At 38.9% G+C, this 20,918-nt stretch overlaps 1 protein-coding gene across 1 annotated transcript in view; it reads left to right on the forward strand.

Moving 5' to 3' along the window:
* The window catches only part of Zip71B (Zinc/iron regulated transporter-related protein 71B), a 64,341-nt gene that overhangs the window by 21,930 nt on the left and 21,493 nt on the right, over window positions 1-20,918 (forward strand). Inside the window, exons 2-3 of the mRNA XM_083137926.1 lie at window positions 12,872-12,942; window positions 16,524-16,722. Coding sequence (XP_082994052.1) covers window positions 12,872-12,942; window positions 16,524-16,722 — 270 coding nt within the window. The remainder of the gene's footprint in view (window positions 1-12,871; window positions 12,943-16,523; window positions 16,723-20,918) is intronic.

Consider the following 20,918-nt stretch of genomic DNA (forward strand, 5'->3'; position numbering starts at 1 on the left):
AAAAATTCCTTGCGGCCACCATGCCCACAAATCATGTATTCATTATCATATAAATGACCGTTCATTAATCACATGTTTCAACAAGTGGTCAAGTGGATTTTTCTCCATTCTATCTCTATTTTTCCCTCTGTAATACAAATGTTGCGCAAACTGATAAGATAAGTGTTCACAAGAAGTAGTTAATAACCTGAACCATTTCTCTTTATCTATAACTCAATTAAGTTGAGATTAATTCGCTTATTGATCTAGGTTAAAAGTAGATATAATAATAATTGTGCCACTGAGTTTACTTCTACTGTGACACAGATTTGATACAATCGTTCACGTGTAAATGGTGTTACCTTTTCTGGAATTTACTTGTCGATAGATATGGTGACATGATCACGTTTATCGAAGGTGTAACTTGCTAAATTATTCAAGCATTTAAAGTGTCAATAAACATTCTTGTTTGTTAAAACAGCTTCGTACCAGTGATGTGCATGACTCCTATAAAATTAGTTTGGTATTGAGAGCTGAAGGAACACGCGTCACGGTGTTGCCATATCATGCGGTACGGTAGAGTGCCACACACGTAAATTTGCCGTTGCGTAGAAACGAATTTTCGTTTCGTCTCCCTCTCTCTTAGCATCATGTGTTCTACCCTGCTCGAAAACCTTCGCTATTGTTGCCACATTGTCATTCCATTCCTGGACACACTCGCGCAAACATCATTGAAAACAATTAAATAGCGCTCCAGCTAGCGGTTCCCACCGCTCGGTAGGGACGCTAATGTGGCAATATAGCACGGCGTAGTGCTTGCTTCTTTTATGCAGTGCATGTTCATTGGCTAGCTAGTAACTAGTGTTGCCAACTGTAATAATGAAGCACTATTTCTGTCACGGAAGGGGAAAAGGCAGATTAAGTGGCGGTGAGTTTTGTTGGATTGGAAGCACCATATTTTTATTTTATACTAAGTATTTGACCGGTTTGACGTTGTGTGCGTGTATTGCGTGTGTTTATGTAAAAGTGTGTGTTTGCTAATGAACGTTAAATTCCATAATGCCTCCAGTTCTGTCGAAGTTGAAATCAAAAACCTTGCATAGCCAAGCTCGGGAAATTCTAAGCAACGTGCACGAGTTCATGAAGGAGGAAGCCAGTCATGGTGTTAGCATCCCAATAAAGCATTTTGACAAGAGAGCAGCGAACAGCAGCAACAAATTGTTCATATTTCATAATTTTGGAATTATTCAAAATAAATAAATTATGTGGCTCCAACATCATTTCAACTCTGGCTCCGGCACGTGTTCTTGTAGAAATTGCATAGAGGAGGCTGTCATTTTTGCTGCTTAATGCGATACATATTGTTTTCTGTGTTAAAATTGCCATGCTTTGATGGGTGACCAAGTTCATAGCAGGGCCGGCGGAAGGGGAGGGCGAACCGTCCCATCGCCCAGAGCGGCAAAATTTGAAGAGAAGAAAAAAATAAGCCTATTGAAAACTGTGATCGAGCGAGATATTCTTTTGCGCTGAATAGTATTGAAATAGCATAAGAAGTCTCATTATTTATTTTATATTTTGATGTTTTAGTTAGGAATATATTGATTTTCAATTTTCCGTTGCTGCGTAATGACCGGGGGGGGGGGGGTCGAAATAGAGCGGCATCTGCCGCCACCTCCCAGGGAGGCAAAATGACTAGCGCCGGCCCTGGTTCATAACAAAAGAAAAAGCCGCGCAGCTTATCGTCTAGTGGCAGTATATGTACTTGTTATTGTTGTGGAAGCCGGCATCCTTTGTAAATGTACAACAAAGGCAACCGACTGTCGCCGATCTCAGAGAGGAAATAATAATACTGCTTCAGGAGGAGTGTTATGGTGCAATTGTAGCGGTTTAACACGTTGGCATGTTATTATCTGCCGTTGCAGTTCCATACCAGTGTATACGGGTTTTGGGAGTGAAAAGTTAGAACGCCACCAGTGCATTAATGCAATGAAAAATAATATATATATTTTTTTATTTTGTTTGAAATCACTCAAATAAGGAATCGTATGAAGAAGTCTTCTTTGCAGCATTTTTGGTAATTTTACTTATGTGTTAGTTCATATTTTGCGAATTTTTAGTCCATATGTATGTAGCTACATACATAGTCACTTGTTAGTACATATTAATCCTAGTCCTGGTATAATGCATGACGTTTAAAACTCAACGTTAGATAGACCTGAATTCTCTAATTTTATTGTTGTACGTAACAGCTGTGCATCGGCGCACCGCAGCGATTTTTCTATCTGCTCCATTAGCAACACTGCTTCTTTAGTTCTGTCGCGCATTGCACGGCAGAATTATCTGCGCTGGACTCTACGGTACGCAGTGCAGCCGTCTGACGCTGTGTCGAGGAAAACGTGTTATGAAAAGGAACAATGATGAAATGTGTTATTGTTTTTCGAGGAAAACTGAATAACAATGATGACAACAATGATGAATGTGTTATTGTTTTCTCTCTTCATTTCCATCTCCCTTACAACATGAACGAATTAACGAAACGAGCATTGTTTACAGGTTACCTTTTCAATCCATTCTATATATACACTTTCAATAATCATTTCTTTCCGAAGTCCCCGTTAAAGTCTGCCCATCTTTCAATTATACCGCAACTGAGTTGGTGGGGCGTCTGACTTTCACGTGTGAGACCCGCGGTGGTTTGTGGAACTTTTTCAAATATCCCGAGCGGCTCCGGGGTCGACTCAGCCCAAGTGAGTACCTGGGGCAAACCTGCGGTAAAGGCGGTTGGTGAACCACATCACCTCCATAATATGGCCTAGGTCGAGGTCGAGAATGTGTGGAGCTTTACCTCCACATCCCCATATGCCTACATACTTTACTTTATTTTGCGTCCATTATTTTTTTTTGTATGAGAATCCCAGATATTTTATGACTGTCCTTAAAGATGTTTCCCCACCTTGAAAAAATGCCGAATCTTTCAACGAAACTCGCAGTTTCCCAACAGTGGGATGATCTTTCCTCCTATAATAAGAGTAAATATGGCGACGAATAGCATCTTGCTGAAAGGTATCTAATAAATTTGTCACGCGTTTATTGATATTCCTCTTCTTTCCTGGGGTTTCCAATTTTGAAGCCTCGCATTTATTTATTTATTTCTACCACATTATATTTTTCTTTCCCTATAGTAACAATAGTGTTCTTAGACACGCCGAAAGCAGCAGCAGTCCTGTCCAGAACTTTATTTACAGAAATGATTGGAGCCCCATTGTTTTTCTCTTGCTCAAATTATTTGCGCTCAGAACAAACCATCTCCCGCGTTTGTCCTTTGAGAAGAATTCCTTTTTCTTTTAGTGCATTGCCTCTTTGGTACATTGTCATCTCGAGTATTGCCTCCTGTGCTTGACAATCTTCACACAAGCTCACGACACACTCAAGAACACAGAAAATTATGTACAAAAAATAACAACTAAAACAACACGCTATATATAACAAAGAATACTCTAAATTCAATAAACACTAAACAACGGACCGGTTAAAATATCACAGCAACGCAACAAACAAACAACACGTCCTCTCCCAACAACATGAAATCTGATCGCAGGAAGAATCGCCAGATAAGCGGCAACACCGAGATAAACGTTGTCTGTTGCTAGGTAACCAGGGCTTGGGTGAAGCACTGGGAAGATTTTGATTGGCTCGCATGCCAGCAACCCACCCTCCCGCAGTGCCGTAGACCCGATTTCAACACGTGCTTCCCAAGCGTCAATACCAAACTAATTTTGCGGCAGGTATAGTCCCTTTGGCCCCACTTTTTTTTAAGACGCCTATACCCGTTTCGCGAATCCAACTGTCTTTTTCAAGAGGCAGTGGTTTTCCTCTTACTCCTCGTTAATTTTCTCCCCAGGTATAGGATGCCCGAACTTCAATTTTTATGGATCATTTTTCAAAAGTTATTTATATACACAAATCCTTCGTAGAAGAAAGGGTTTTCAATCGTGAATATCTTGAGTTCCACCCACTGTTGAAGTCCCTGTGCTATTCACTATCTTTCTCTCTATGCCCTTTTTTTACGTCGCTTTGCTACCCCTTGGGTTAATAGCGGCGACGAAGAGAATGATGAAATAGATTATGGGACAAACACAATGAAGTACCCATGTCTGTTCGAACTTCGAAGGTGAGGCCTGTGGCTTCGTAGCGCGTTACACCGACGAGGTTGTGGAAGGGGAGGCACAAGTGTCCTGCAGGATGAAAGTAGAGGTGATTCTCTTTTCCAAACAATCCCTCTCTTAAGGTACGAAGACGGCGAGGACATTGTCAAACTTATGCGCAGAAAGGCACTATAAGGAAAAAAGTAATTCAAAACGACGACATCTGAATTGTCAAGGTCCGAACCGACTTCAGGAAATGATTTCCCGACTTTTCGGGAACCTGAACAGTCGAGAAATTCCGAAGGATCATAGTGGATAATTCTTGGTATTTTCTGCACTATAAGAGTCCGGAATTTCTTGAAACTCTTGAGTTTTTATTCCAGAAGTGCAAGAACAATCTCTTGATGGGGAAATAGTGCGTACAATTAGAGATTTTCACCGCGTCGCTAATTTAGATGATTTCCCGTCCCTAAAATTGTGAAAATGGTGAATTTTTCAGTTCCGACCGTCGGATTATAAAAATTTCCATACCCTGTCCCGTTCCGATCAAATTATTTTCGTCTCGCGCACCCCTAGTTACGGCAGTCAAGATGATTCTATGTCTGAGGAATACGTTCTCTCGTTATTTTCTTGGACATAGCAGTTAATAGTTGTAATCTGTAGGTAGCCTGTAAATTACAGAAAACAATATTATATGTAATAAAATATCGCTACAATTTTACAATTCGAATTAAATGAACTTTCTCAGATATATCAGGAGAGGGAGGGCAAGTGCTCCTTCGGGCACCTTTGGCTAGTATTCGCAGGAATGCGTTATCAAGTCAAATATCTTGAGTTCGATTTTCGGGTGTGGTATCGATGTTTCTTCGTGTATTTATGACTCGTATATTATGAGACACCCCACCACCTTGGTTCCAATTTAGAAATACGATTAACTATGCAGTCATGGACGCTTCTGGATTGTAACAATTGTTACAACCCAGAAATCCGTGACTATACAAATAACTAAAACACAAATATACTAGATTCTTGAAAATTCCGACCTTATACCTTCTCTTGTTAATGATCACCATTATATATAGTATATAAGTCGAATATACAGTACATAATACTATAGTTGATCGCAGGTTTATTTAAATTTCAACGAATTAAAATTTCTAAGACTGTCTATCTAATTGTGAAGTTTCTCTGTCTCTTCTTTAACTGCAAGCTAATGCGAGATGACGTGAAAGTCGCTATCCATTCATTCCATTAAATCGTTTCTACAGAACACGTCACATGAAACAGCCACCATATCAAACAAAATACTACACTTTTTACACATGAACACAAAACTGTATTTATCAACAATTTCTCAGTGAAGTTTAATAACATCCGCCACAGCAAGGAGAAGAAATAAGCTTTATTTTTTCTATAAGGGATCTTCCTTGACACCGCCGATATTCTCAATAGAACGTTCAGGAAAAAATATTCCTGAGCAATAGCCTGATATTTTTAAGCAATTGGTCAAGAAAAATCAATGGTCATTTGTCTTATCTTAATAATACGATTTATTTTACCTACTACGCACCTGAATGCAGTTATTTTTCAAGTGGTGGTACTTGTATGCACTTAAAGCTAGAGCGATAAAAATTCTTATTGTTGGCCTTCACGAGACATGTGAAGGTTAATGCGTAAAGCGACAGACTTAAATAATGGCTAAATGGGTATTAATTATTACACTATAGGCTAAATACTACACAATCGGATACTCGAAATCTTCATGAATGGGTGACCAACAATTTTTCAATACTCTTAATGTTTTAAACTCGTTTCATATTCTTTCGGTCCCGATAGGTATTTTTATAGTGCCTGTAAATGAGGTTTACAACTACGAGTATACTAGTATCCAAAATTACAGCAACAAACGGAAATTCTTTTTCCGTGTATCCATTTCACCACATAATACGATCAGGTGATAGTAATATTTATGATGTCATAGATAACTAGTTTAAGATAGAAAATAAACTAACCTTAATGTGCCAGGATTCAGGGGTGCCCATCCCCCCCCCCCGGCCAATGGCGCGTCCCCTCAAAATCATGTCATGAGTTTCCCCAAAATCATATCATTCGCGCCCTTAAACCATATCGTAATCCCCACAAAATATTTAATTACGACAGCGTGGCTACCCTGAACATTATAATTGATCTGCCCCTCCTCCCTAAACAGGAGTGCCATCACTCAAGACCACCCCTAAAATCGTTCATCATAATCGAGAATATCGCGTGGATCCCACTTTAAACTATAGGTTCAGTCCCGATTAGCCTTAGAGTACGTAAAGTGAACTTAAAAAACAAATTAATCAATCGAGAATATCGCTTGTCTTGTAATGCAGCATTAGTATAAAAACTTCATATTCATCTCATGAAAGCGCCAAACACACATCGTAGCAACAAATTATTGCGAGCGAAGCGAGCAAGAAAATTTTTACATCCATTTCTTTGCAGGCTTTGAAGAATATTAATTTAATTGGGTGTCAATACTTTCTTAGGATCCCGAGATATTTAGTCTTTTCCTTTTCCAGCTTCTCCTTTGGCACATTCGGAGTCGGAAACGTGTGGATGCCTTATCGCTAAATACAGTGTCCAAAATGTAATGTTCGAACTTTCTCTCCATTACAGAAATCCCTTGACAATCTAAGATTTAACGCTTTATCAAGAGCTTTCTATCTCCCCCTTTAAATTTCATACTCAATCCTACCACCAAAATTTCCATACCAATTTTAGACTTACTGTTAATATTGAAGAGTAGATATTGTCTCCTCCAAAAAATTAATTCTCAGTCCCCACACCAGAATTTCCGGAACAGTCTAAGACAATAGTAATACACAAGAATTGGATATCCCCTTCAATTTAATGCTCAATCCCCCTCTAACTAAAGTACTCGCCATAGTCTAAGACCTAGAGTTGGATACTGTCCCCCCAAAGTTTAATTCAGAATCCCCCTCAGAACCCATGTGTCAACTAAGGCTTAATATGTACGAGTTCGATATCCCCCCCCCCCCTTTCGATAATGCCCTAAACACTTTCATTTCTTCATCTAATGGATTAAATATGGTGCATTTAAGGTGCAAAATTGTTACATATATTTTGGAAAAAATATAAATGTTGAATTTTATATTATTTGAAGGGAAAAATCCCCCCCCCCAAATCTCTATGGCGCAACTTGCGCCATAAAACCCCCTTGTGGGCACCCCTGCCAGGATTTATCAACAAAAAAATCACGATAGCAACAGGTTAAACTTGGCAAATTTATCAACAAAAACAAGTCACACGAGGAAAGGATTTCTGTTTGTTGCATAATGTTGCTAAAATTGTCCTTTGCTCATTTCCTTCTCTTCACAATACACCGTAGAAGATAATCTCTCGTTTTTTGATTGCCCTGCCCTTCATCAATTTTGTCAGTGCAACTACCATTTATTTTCGTCGCGATTAGCCAAAGTACCAGAAAGAGAAAAGTGATGCAAATTTAGAATAATCTCCTCATCGTGGTGATTAGCCAAAAGTGGCATACAAGCGACGCTAAATAACAAAAAAAATTAAAAAATCAAATGTGCATTTGCTTCCATCTTCCTCCTTTTTCTTTTACCTTCTTTCTCCCGTTCTTAATTTTGTATCTCCTTTCTTTCTAGTCTTCTCTAGCCCTTTCTCAGTTTAGGAGACTAGCTCTTTTTCTTGCTACCTCTGTCTGGTTAGCCCGCGTGCTACGAAGCCAGGGGTCTCGGGTTTGAATCCAGTCCTTGGCATGGGTGTTCTTTGCGAGTGTCCCTTCACAAGTTTCATCATCACTCACGATCATCTTCGCGATCAGCCAAAAGTTGCAGAAAAACGAAGTAAAATAAACAAAATCAATCAATCATTCTTTCTCTTGATCCTTCTGCGTGCCTTTATGGTGTGCGACATCTTCTTCCGGAAATTTCCCATGTAGGCAATTTTGGTGGGCAGAAGGGAGAGCTAAGGCTATTTTATTGCTGAACTAGAGTCCACCCTCGTCGAAAAAGGGGGTGTGGGGGCGAACCGTGTCACCGCCCACGGAAATGGAATAGAAGAAAAAATAAGCCTATTGAAAAATTGGAAGTTATAATATTACTATGTAAGACTTGTTCAAAATGGGCTCAATAATAAGTAGATTTAAAACTATTGGTTATAGGAAATTGTAGAATTTCCTATTCTATTGCTGATGGAATCATGAGTGCTCTTCTAAAGGTAATAAATGGAGTAACAGCGCAGCGTCCACCCACTCATCTGGTAGTTTCTTTCTGTTCCCGCTTCCTTTCCTCCGTCTTGGACTTGACCATTTCACCATTCAAAGATAGGTAATACTGCAGAGGTCCGAAAGCGAAAGAAGCAATTTCAGTGTGAAGCAGAGGACGAAACTGTTGAAGATCAATAAACACGGTACAAAGTTGAGTTTTATTACCAGGTCTTATACGTGATTATTTTAGCTCCAAGAAAAAGATTTGAGCAGCTTAAACATGATAGTGATTTTTTAAAATTTCTGGTATGATATTAGTAAGCTTAAAGACATGCCATTTGATCGTTTGTCTGAAAAGTGAACAAAATTGCCGATATGTTAACACATAAAGGCTCTAAAAACATGAACTCTACTGACTTAAAAGATGAAAAGAAACTGCTTTCGGCTATTAAAAAAAAGAAAAAGAACAACATGAAAGTACACCAAAGGAGACCTTAAAAGTGATACAGGCTCATGATTGTGCACCTAATGTGAGTGTTCCACTTCAAATTTTATTAACTTTGCCGGTAACCGTTGAAAGTAGCGAACGAAGTTTTACGAAACTAAAGCTAATACAAAACTATCTTCGGTCAACCATGTCTGATACACGCTTGAGTGGTCTAGCGATGATATCCTTAGAGCACCAAAGAGCGTATATAATCACTCATCCCCATCTTCGCAAGTTAGCCAAAATCGGCACAAAAAGCGAAATAAAATAAAGCAAATCAATCAATCAGTCTAGGTTTTCGGCCCGTGTATAAGACCGGTGGTAGCTACGAGCGAGTAGCATAAACCGGTCACCGATATTTCCTATAACGGCTGGGGGTTAGACGTGCTAACCCAACGTCACCCCATTACTGGTTGAAGATCTCCACACCTCTAGGTAAGATTGTGGGAGGGAGACTGGCAGTCGAGAGATAGGCCAAGGCCCTTACAGGCTGTAGAGTCACGGGTTATTATATTATACTAGCTGATTACCCGGCATTGCCCGGGTATTTATTTATCCAAATCTTCTATTAGACAGGAAAATAATGATTCTAACTTGGAGTTGAACGGCATTGGGAGTGTCACTATTCATCTTAGCGACCCCGTAAACTATGGATTCCACACTAATATCGGTCGTTTTACATGTCACCCCCTTCCCACCCCCACCCCTAGGGGTGCTAGGGGTGTGTTGGAGTTGAACGGCATTGGGAGTGTCACTATTCATCTTTGCGACCACGTAAACTATGGATTCCACAATCGGTCATTTTCGCAACAGTCATATCAGCCTGAATATTAGACAACCCGAAAAACAATATCGTTGTGCGGGATTGCATAGAGTCACGGATGTCTGTGCGGAATTTAATATCGGTCGTTTTCGATTATTTTTACATGTCACCCCTTCCCACCCCACCCCTATGGGTGCCAGGGGTGTCTTACCCCCCAAGTACTCTTTCCAGATTGCAAGTAATACGTGTACCAAGTTTGATTGAAATTGCTCCTGGCGTTCGAGAGTTATGCCGGAACAAACATACATACACAACCACGCACACACCTATCAGATACATCCATTTTTATATATAAATAGAATTATATGTTGCTACTTTTTAGTTACTTAAAACCTATGTTTGTTTATGTAGTTATATTGTTTGGACTGTATTCACAATCAAAATTGATTGATTGATTTAGTTTATTTTACTTCGCGTTTTGTGCCTCTAGGCTAATTTGCGAAGATGGCGATGAGTGATGAAATTGATGAATGGACATTCACAAACAACCAAGCCCGAGAGGGATTCCAACCCGGGACTCTTTGCGTCGCAGCGCGATATGCTAACCAATCGGCCACAGGGTCCGGCCACAATCAAAATGTTTTTCGTTTTATGTAAGATATCATTATACGAAAAAGAATATTGCATGTAAATTTTTGTTTGTTTGTTTGATTTGGTGTTTTAAGTCCACTTTATGCACAGTAAGGCTAATCGGGACTGGACCTACAGTTTAAAGTGGGATCCGAACCACTTGTGCCTCCACCGGGTATCGAACCCGGGACCCCTTGATAACAAGGCGACGACGCTACCTCTGCGCCATCGGGGAGACCCACATGTAAATTAAAAAAAAAAAAAAAAAAAAAAAAATAATCATATGTGATAGAGATACAACGGTACAAAAAAGGGGTCATTTCCTTCCTAATACTTGTTATATTTAAGATAGGGCAGTGGCGGCGATTAGGGGGGGCATGGGGGCAGTTGCCCTTCCGCTAATTGCCATTTTGCCGCACAGTAACGGCGATCTAGGGGGCAAAGACAGTTTTCTTTATGTTGGTACACAAGGCTAAGCGCAGGGGCAAAAACTGGCAAAAAGTTGAGGTGCAACCAATTCACTGCTACTGGTTTAATGATATAAAATGTAGTTTAGTGTCGCATGTTTTAAAGTTTTGCTGGGGTCGATATATCCCTTTGTTCTTAATAGTATTGCAATAGCGTAACAGGTCTCATTATTCTTTTATAGTTTGATGTTTTGCTTAGGAATATTTAGATTTTCAGTTTACCGTTGCTACGTATTGACGAGGGAGGAGGCATTCGAAGGGAGCGGCATCTGCCGCGACCACTTAGGGCGGCATAATTACTAGCGCCGGCCCTGTGGCGACGCCCCCGTTTTTAACATATCAACATCTGCAAAGGCTGAAAAAGGACCCATATTTGTGTAGGTTATATCCGTCTGTCTGTTCTCTGGTGTCAACAATCAATATCTTGGAAACTACAAGAGAGATACGAACGAAGTTTAGTAGACTGATAGACCTAATAAATAATAGCCCAACGCAACAAGTCACTCGATCAACCTGTCCACCTAGACGCGAGAGGCAACAAAAGTGACGTGTAGATACATATCTTGGAAACAAGAATTGTGACGCTCTAAAATTTTCTACTCCCTTTGAAAGAGGATAGCGGGAGCTACATAATACCCACCTGCTCCTTCATATTTCAAGTATAGGGCTGTAAGGGGTGCTCCTTCCACGTAGTACACCCTGGCCTGCAGACTAACGAGGCTCTGGCGACTGGCCCCATGGCCAGTATAATTTTGTTTGTGTTGTTCTGTGTTTTGTCCTTATTTGTACTGAGTGCTCCTTTACAGCCTCAGCTTTTAACGAAAGTCAGAAGATTTTAATATTTTATGCAACGTTAGGGTTGTTATGTGTAACGATAAGGGGCTGGACCCCGTATAATGTGACGGGTGGAAAATAGCCTTAGTGCTGACGCACCCAAAAATTTTAAATTCAAATCAAAATCAAATATTTCAAGTATGTATGGAACTTTTTCTGTTTTTCCCTTCACACTATTTGACAAAAATGTTCAATACCACCTGACCAATACACACAAGCCAGAGGTAGTGTATGCTACCCCTGGGTATATGTAGTGTTGCCATGCCTCAAACAATGGAAGCCTTACCACAGTTTCAATTGTGGCAGTGTTTACCCAGCCATGGTGTAGTTTAAGTATGTCAATGTGTCCACTGATTTCTTTGGGTGAAAATCATACATATCCTGCTGATCTCCATGCTAGCACAGTATGCTATGATGTTAGGAGTCCCAGGTTTGAATCTCAGCCTGAACTTGGGTGTTCTTTGCGAGTGTTCTTTCATCAATTTTATCTTATCATCACTCATCCTCATCATTGCAATTAGGCAAAAGTGGCAGAAAAGTGACGTCAAATAACAAAAATACATTTACAAGCTTTGTCCAATGTCTTAAACCTTGACCTCTTCTCAACTTCACGTATTGCAGAGCAGCTTCTATGCCTGTGTGGTTGAACTGAAAAAAGAATTCTACAATCTGTACTGTCATATCAGAACCAAACATCTCAAAAGCACTTATAGATAATAATTTTGCTAATTTTTAATGAGAAGTTAATATACTTATCAGTTATTCAACATTGCTTAATATTAACAAGAAAACGTCCACTAGAGTGTAAAGGTTTCTTTACATTTTCAATGTTTAACCAAATAAGAAGACGTAGGCTATATTCGTAGGCTATATTTTGCAAGTGTTCAGAACATTGAACTAAGTTTTGTCTGATTAAAAATGAATATAACATGGTGTCGAACTAGGGTTTCAAGCCGAGACCCTGGCATTCTGAGCAATGCTCTCACCAACTTACGTATCTAACCTGATATTATCACCATCCACTCTATACCTAGTTTACAAATGGTATATATTTATTCCAGGCCATGACAGCATTCAGTATCCTCAGTCAGTTCAATTCTAGTTTTGTTATTAACAAAACTCGTAAAATTGCAAGTTATAAAAATGAGGCAATGTAATATTATTGTAGAATTACTATCACTGTCTTACAGAAGTTCGAGAGAAACTGGTTGTCAAAGAATATTTTCTACATTGCGTTCATTGTATTTATGAGAACAATAATGTTCAGCAGTTAATTATATAAATGTACTGATGGCATGTGCTCTTTACATAGAAAACTCAATTCTTTTCCAGGTGAAGTAATATCAAGCCTAGAAGAGTTGTTGAACGAGCATAAAGAAGCAGCAGCAATTCCTGTGAATGAGGTACATCATTTATTTAAGTAATAAACTAAGATATTCCGTGGTTTTGTTTGTAATTGCAACGACACTGCAGAGTCTGAATCAATCATTTGCATGGTCAGAATTTCATAAGGAGTGAAGGTATTCTCTTTCATTGCTTCTCAATATACGCGTAAATTAGCATTTAAATTTTCCTGTCTGCTCCCACGTAACCAACATTCATTCTTTTTGGGCCTCTTAGACATTATAAACCATTACTCATCACCCTTCCTTCACAAGAGCATTCAATTTGTCTGAAGAGTCATGGGTATGCTTGAGCTTTGGAACATTCAAATATCTGAGCAGTGGAAACCGATTATTTACATACTTGCCAGCTTTAGTGTACTTTCCTCATAAAAAGGTGAAGTTATCTTGTGTTCATTGCACTATGCCATGCGAAGGAGCTCCCCAAGGTGTAGGGGCCCCGCTATGTTTTCTCTATGTACTTCTGAAATTTTATATAATCCCAGAAATTCAACAGATAGTGTCGCTGATTTAAAAAATCGATTTACGAAACAGAAATCTGGTTCCCAGTAACATATCATATGGCGACCTCTGTGATAATAAGCAGTGGCGTATTGTTTCAACAGAGGGGCCTTGGCAACCTGACATTATGGGTCTCCTTTGAAGTACAGAATTAACTTACTCACAGGTAACAATCAATAGGAACATTCTCTCATCTCATACCTTTATAGCTATGTAGTTTATCGTAAATGTAGGCTCAATATGAAATTGAAATAAGATCAGAGATAAATATCACACAATGTCCACACCTCTTGTTTTACTTCAAAAGGACCCAAAAACTCAGGAGATGGAGCCCAGAGGCAATTATCCCTTTTGCCCTTAGGTCCAGTTGCCCTTACGCCACGGGCGTATACAATGCTTGAAGTGAAAATATCCTAGCTGCAAATTTGCTTGTTCGAGTTGGGGGATAGAAGGAAGGATCTTTACATGGATCAACGTGAAGACAATGCAGAAGGTGGAGGATGCTTATGCAAATTATCCTAGCTGGGGGAATGCTTTACGATTTTTTTTAGCTTCGAGATAGCACCCCCCTGCATCATTTACACTCCCTCCTTACACACGCTGATAATCTATTAACAAAATGGTTCTTGTTTCATGTAAAAGTGTCAAAGAAATATGAGTGGTCTATTGAAAAGAAATGACATTGTTAAAACTATGAATAATAATAATATTGAGGTCCATTAACATCAAAATTAAACACCGTGCCCGTGCGGCAACAATCTTTTGGGGGAGGAAAGGGGGGGGAGTCCAGTCCTTGCAATCGGCATTTCATTGAGTGACAAATTTTCAGTGAATAAAGTCTCATCAGCGCTTTATCTATCTAGGTATCTCTCAAGAATGGAGTCTGTTGATATTTTCTTGTAGCAGACTGCAATTGACCTTGTGATGCTAGGTCACATTCGACAATCTAGAGATCAGGTTCAACCCCCAAGACTGAAAAACTGAAATGATAAGTTTGCTTGAATATATAACTCACTATTAGTATAAGAATCGTAATGTGAACGGCTCTTATATACAATCTTAGCCTGGCACAGCCAGGCTTTGGGGGCTGAAGGTTCATCCACCTCAAAGTTCAAAAGAAGAGTGCTTACTACCCTTTAATCAATTTCTCCAAACAGTATTTATACATACATGTGTATTATATGTAACCTAATTTTTTTAAGAAACATGTTTCAAGCAAAAATACAATCACGAACAAAATATTTGACTGCGTGAAGCCTCTTCCCTCCTCCAAAAAATAATCCTGTCTGTGCCACTGCGATAAGCAAGAGAAAATATTTCTAATTTCTTCTTCCAGTTATTGATCAGAGATTCAGACCATTCTGATTTAGGAATTGTAGCTTTACCTTCCAACATTTCGAGCGCATACCCAAGAACACCCATTCTGATTTAGTTTCGAGATACTACTACACTGATATATAGCCTATGTCGATGACAAAAAATGGGATGGCAGGGTATTTGCGGTAAAAGTTAATTTGATTTAAACTGGGGGGGGGGGGGGGGTAGCTAACTATTGTACATCTCGATATTTTTTCACTAAGGGGCCCCTATATTATACTTGCATGTGCAGTCGTTGTCTGATAAAGCAGTAAAGAGGTTGAAATCGCGAGCCAATGATCTGCTTGCCTTGTCTGTGTTTGTATAATGCCAGCCACTTAAAACACTGAGAATTTCAGAAAAACCTTCACAATTCTTATGTCACAGTATATTTATAAAAAAACTACTCATTAACTACTAGATACACAAAGACAATGACACAAAACTTACACACCCAGAGAAAATGCCACTGGGCTGTGTGAACCCCAGAGCAGGGACAAGGGCAGAAAAATTTCCAACCTTTAGATCCGAGCTGCTTTATGCTGAAAAATTTGCAACCTTTAGGTCACCCACTCCGGAATCATACCTGGATCTCCCAGACAGATGCTCATTAGCTCATAGATCATATAACAATAATATGTGTACTTTCACATCAATATTCTTCATTGAAAAACATTTCAGAGCAAATAAAAGATGCATATTCCAACAATTATGCTGAATTGTAATCTGTTAGAGCCCCATCAAATTAGGAAAGATGTTTGTTGCAGATACTTTTGAATATATAAGATTGTTCTATGTAAATAATCTTTATGCTTATTAACAATACCCAAAGAGTAAGAAGGTTCTGCAATTAGGGATATCAGTAGCCTGATAGTCACACAATTCTGTCACCTACTAAATGTTGTTTTCCCTAGGCTTTAACAAAAACCCAAGGAAGAAATGTAACTGGGGTGTCTTTCTTTCACCCTTCTTTCCAAAGAATGAAGACTTGACCAATATTAACTTCTTTTCTACAAATGCTTTTACAGAAACCTTTCTCGAACCATCTTCCTAATTGAAGGAGGATCTAGTAACAAATACATTTTCCTGGGTAGTGCCATTATTTTGCCAAAGGCAGCTGTGACATAATATCTTGATGGGTGAAAGAGACCTCCCCACAGTGAGCAAGTGAAAATTTGCCCATCAAATTAGCTGAGTGTTCACTTTGTTCACTGAGCATTCACTACACATTTCATTGATCTAGGCAAACAATAACATGTTAAAAAGTACTTAAGAATTCAGTGGTGGACCAAAGATTTTTGTAATCGAGAGGATATGATCGTAATGAGGGAGGGGGAGTGTTATGTCTTCTTGATTTAGTAGTGTTATGAATCCACCAACCCACCACTGCGTATGTTAAGTGAGAATATTATGTTATGTTCAACTTAAGTGACTGGTTTAGTATGAGTTGGTAGTGTGGTGATGAATGATGATGTTCTCTTGGGTTACGACCATACAAATTCTGGAGAAATTTCCAAATATTCTACAACTAATGTCACATTTATCTTCAGGGAATCAACATCTCATAAACTTAGAACCTTCTCAGAACTCACCTAGTCATCAGTGCACGAACCGTTTCATCTTGTGACATTGTGGCTACATATGATGCAAGATGTAATCTCTTTTACATATTTACTTGTTATCTTAATGTAAAGACAATGCAAACAAACTTTTTTTGATTCCAGGAGCCAAGTTTGTGCTTATCACCTCAAGACATTCTCATGGTCTATGGATTGGAACCGTACCACAGTGTGATAAATCAGGTCAACTTTCTGCATCTTTGTCCTTCTATTATCTATGAATTAGATCATCGATCGTGTTACCGTGTGCAAGACATGCATGGCCATCATAATCGTGAAGAAGAGGGTCGAAAAAGCAATTCAGGTAATTTTACTCAAGTAATTTGTCAGCTCTAGTCAACAATCGAACCCAATCAATACCTACCAATTACTCATAAACTACCAGAGATGCAAAGATAAAATTTAGTGGCCTGAAAGATGTATCTAGTGCAATCTTACTAATGTAAATACACTTGGTGCTTTTGTTTGTCTGTGGGACTCAGGCAATCTAAGTCAACAGTGAATATAATTTGAACCTTCGATTTCTAAGAATCAACCAAACATACAAACATAAAATTTGGTGTACTGAGCAGGCGCGGCTCGTGAATAATTTTCCTGGGGGTTCACCAAAATTTTGCAAAGTGGACTTATTTAAACCTTTTGAGACACTACACGATTTGGTTCGTAGAGATAGTACTGGGAAAATTATCAAGTTAATTTGCTTTATGTTCAGATAACAGTTACAGCACCAAGGAGTGTGTGTGTAGGGGGGCGATCATTTTAATTTAAGATTAGTATGGTATTGTATTTAGGGGTATCTCAGAATTCAGAAAATATTGTCGCCTCAATTTTGCCTCTTCCACTCTTGCCAACTCTTTTCTGGTCCCACCACTGGCAAATAACTGGAACTGGATCCTGAACCTACAGTTAAAAATACAAACCTCTGCCTGCTAAAATGAGTATGTATCAGTAATCAAACCCAAGACCCCTTGATTACAAGATAATTCTTATATAACTATTTGAAAGTATATCGCTAAATCAAAGTGATTATATTCTATTCTATGCACTATGTTAACTTCTCGCACAGCAACAACTACACTCCTTCCAATACACAATCCACCTCACTTCACTCAACGTATCATTATGCCATATATATTTCAATCAGCAGCCATGCACTTCAAAACAAACTAACAAGTATGGAGACAATGACACGTAACAAAGTTAAATGCGCGTGTCCCTTCGAACACCCTCTCACGCTAGAGTATAACTGATCGCACGAAACCCAAACAACTTTTTGGTCGTCTTCTGACGTAAGTGCGAAATGCCTTCATTGTTAGGTTAAGCTTGAATAAATAGCAAATATTACATTTTTGGTCAAGCACAGTAAGTCCCGAAAATTGAGTGTATATATTCTAAGACAACTAAACCTAAAAAGCCTAACATGTCAACGAAAGCATTTAGTCTGACGTAAGAAGACCAAAAGGTTGTTTAAGTCTTGTCCGATAAGCAACCCCTCGCCCTCGCGCTATTTTTGACTTTTCGGCTCCTTCCACCTGAAGTGTTTCCATCTTAAAGATGAAAACTCTGAATGTGTAGGCAAGTTGTTTTCTATCATATTTATCTTATTGTCCCATCATCTTTACTTCTAGCTTTCATTTGGGGTCACCTCTACATTTATATTACACCCTCTTCATTAATGTAATAAGTCTTGTAAAATATAAAAATACAAAGAGAATGCCAAATGAATTCAAATTGAAACACATAGTGCAACACTGGAAGAGAGTAGAGGGTGGTTGACTCCAGCTCGCTGGTGATCCTACGAACTGCGCATGTCCGTTTTGACGAGATGACCTTCCTGGAGTAGCCGACTGCATGTATTTTCGCCATATGTACGCGTCGAGCTTCTGCTAGCCACCCTAAGCTTTTAGCATGGTAGGGGTTGCCTTGCGGAGGTTCAGCAGAGGCTTTGAACGAAACGGAACTAGAGGGGAGCTGAGTGGCTCTGGCCCGCGGTTTCTCCTTCTCACTAAGAGAATTTGGCACTCTACGCTTATGAACTTCTCAGTTATTGTTTATTTTGTATATTACTGGGGGTTCACTGCACATTTGCGCTATACAGCCAACCGCGCCTGGTACTGAGAGACATATCAAATAACTTCATTCAGCAAAATATTCTCAGTTGAACCATTTACTAGCCTGTTATGGTCAACAATTGAATCATCTGATACCTCTTGATTGCTCATAAAATACAACAGTTATATATATGAGGTGTAGTGGATAGAAGGGAGCAGTGGTGAAGCGTGGTATCGCTGGAAGGGAAGGCACAGGCTGGTGAGTTTGTGTTGTTATGGGCGAGACTTTTTTAAAATATGAAAAATATAACCTTTAAAGTTATTTTTGAAAATGTAACAACATATTCTTGAATCTATCAACGTACCTGAATAGCTACTCTTGATATGTGCTAACTCATAAATCGTATTTCTTCATTTTATTGTAAATTGATGCTTTAGATGTCATTCGAGTGGCAGTCATCAATGTTCCGATGCCACTTCTTTCTTCCTATGCCCAGTAATAGGCTTTTATGTTTGTTTTTGTAGCACTCCAGAGTAATACAAGTCATTATTCCCCTTGCTCACTTCACGCTCACAACAATGAAAGCCGGGCCCTATGGCAGAGTGGTTAGCACATCACGCTATGACGGCAGGGGTCCTAGGTTGGAATCCTGGCCTGGGCATGGGTGTTTCAGACTGTCCGTTCATCAATTTCATTATATCATCACTCATCCCCATCTTCGCAAATTAACCAAAAGTGGCACAAAAAGTGAAGTGAAATAAACCAAATCAATTAAGTAATAATAAAAAACAAAAAAATAAAATGAACGAAAAGAAAGAAAGATAACAATAAAACAACAATCACAATGCAACAGGAGTAAATCGAGAAACTAACTAAACTGCAGAATACTGTGATAGAATTTTTTTTTCTCCCTCGGAACAACCTGTCTTTGCCTTTCTACCCTCACCTTCCCTTTACCCCCTCGTTGGACATCCCACGCTGGACAAGAAACAGATGTGAAGCCCAGTTTGTACCGTGTGTCCAGCGTTGCCAACCTCCCAATCAGGAAAAATGTGCTGATTAAACTCTTAAATTTTGCTAAATGTAACTAAATTGTGCTTGGATGACTTAGGTCTTAAGTTCATTTTATGCATCTATTTTGGGGGGAGTTGTGATGTGAACATGTGTTGTTGATTAGTTAAAAAATATTGGTAATTTCCCCCATTAAATTAGTTACAATGGTTTAACCAATATAATTGGTTCAATATAACTAGAGTCCGGAAGTTTGGCAAAATGCCTCTTTTTATTTAGTGCATATATTGATAAAATTTTTCCGGATATACGTTTTTTATGTTGTTTCGAATGTTTTAGAAGCCTTTTCATTTTGCCTATTTTGACTATTTGGGACCCCACTGCCTATTTTTAATTATAATGCCTTTTTCTGCCTTTTTCAATTAAATTTGACCATTTTTTTAAAGAAATGTTGGCATTTATTTTTCTTCCGTTTATTACGTGAATAATTTTCGCCTTATTTAAGTAATATTGAACTCACACATGTTTCAACATTGCTGAAGGAGAAAAGTGTGAGAAAAAAAGTATTTCATGCTGAGTTAGGATATTGCCTTTCGGTTAACATTTCCTTGTGCATGATTGACTGCTGAAGCGGAGAGGTTGATTTCGAACACAAAGAAGATATTTCTGAAATCTCCCTCTCGAACCCGAAAATTTCAGGAAGTTACGCCTGAGCTTAGTTTTCCTCCGCAACCAGTCTTGACAAGATGGGGAACCTGGATATCAGCAGCTATATATTATGCTAACAACCTTGAAGAAATCAGTGAGGTGATCGATGCTCATCCAGAAAATGAAGCGGCTTCAATTCGTGAAGTGAAAAACTCCTGTGCTATTCAGAACTGAAGAATAAACTGTCGTTTATTTTTGCACATTATGGTGCATTGCCAGAGACAATTACGAAGCTAGAAAAAAGAGGCGAGACTCTTGTAGCATCCATGAAAATCTTCGAGGAATCTATGCAGCAGATGATGGAAGTGCCAGGAGAAAAGGGGTCAGCTGTTGCGGAAAAGTGCAAACGGGTAGTGAGTGCAAATAAGGACTTGAAACAATTGAAAACAATTTGTGATATTCTAAAAGGTGAAATTGATGTTACCAAAATGAGTTGTTCTATGTATGCTCCAATAACTTCTGTCGAAGTAGAAAGATCATTTTCTATTATGAAAAACATTCTCTCTGACAGACGACTATCAATGAATGTTGAGAACTTAAAAAAACACCTTGTAGTTATGTGCAATCAAGACGGAGAAAATTGAAATGCTCTTCCCATTGTAGATTTTAACATGTTGCCAGAAATTATATATAAAAGTTAGCGACTTTCAAATGTGCCATTTTTTCGGTTTATTTTGCCTTTTTTTCATTTTTAGTGCCTATTTTCCACATTATAAATGCCTTTTTGCC

This window comes from Lepisma saccharinum, chromosome 1 (assembly GCF_977018435.1).
Source record: "Lepisma saccharinum chromosome 1, izLepSacc3.1, whole genome shotgun sequence".
Classification (NCBI taxonomy): domain Eukaryota; kingdom Metazoa; phylum Arthropoda; class Insecta; order Zygentoma; family Lepismatidae; genus Lepisma; species Lepisma saccharinum.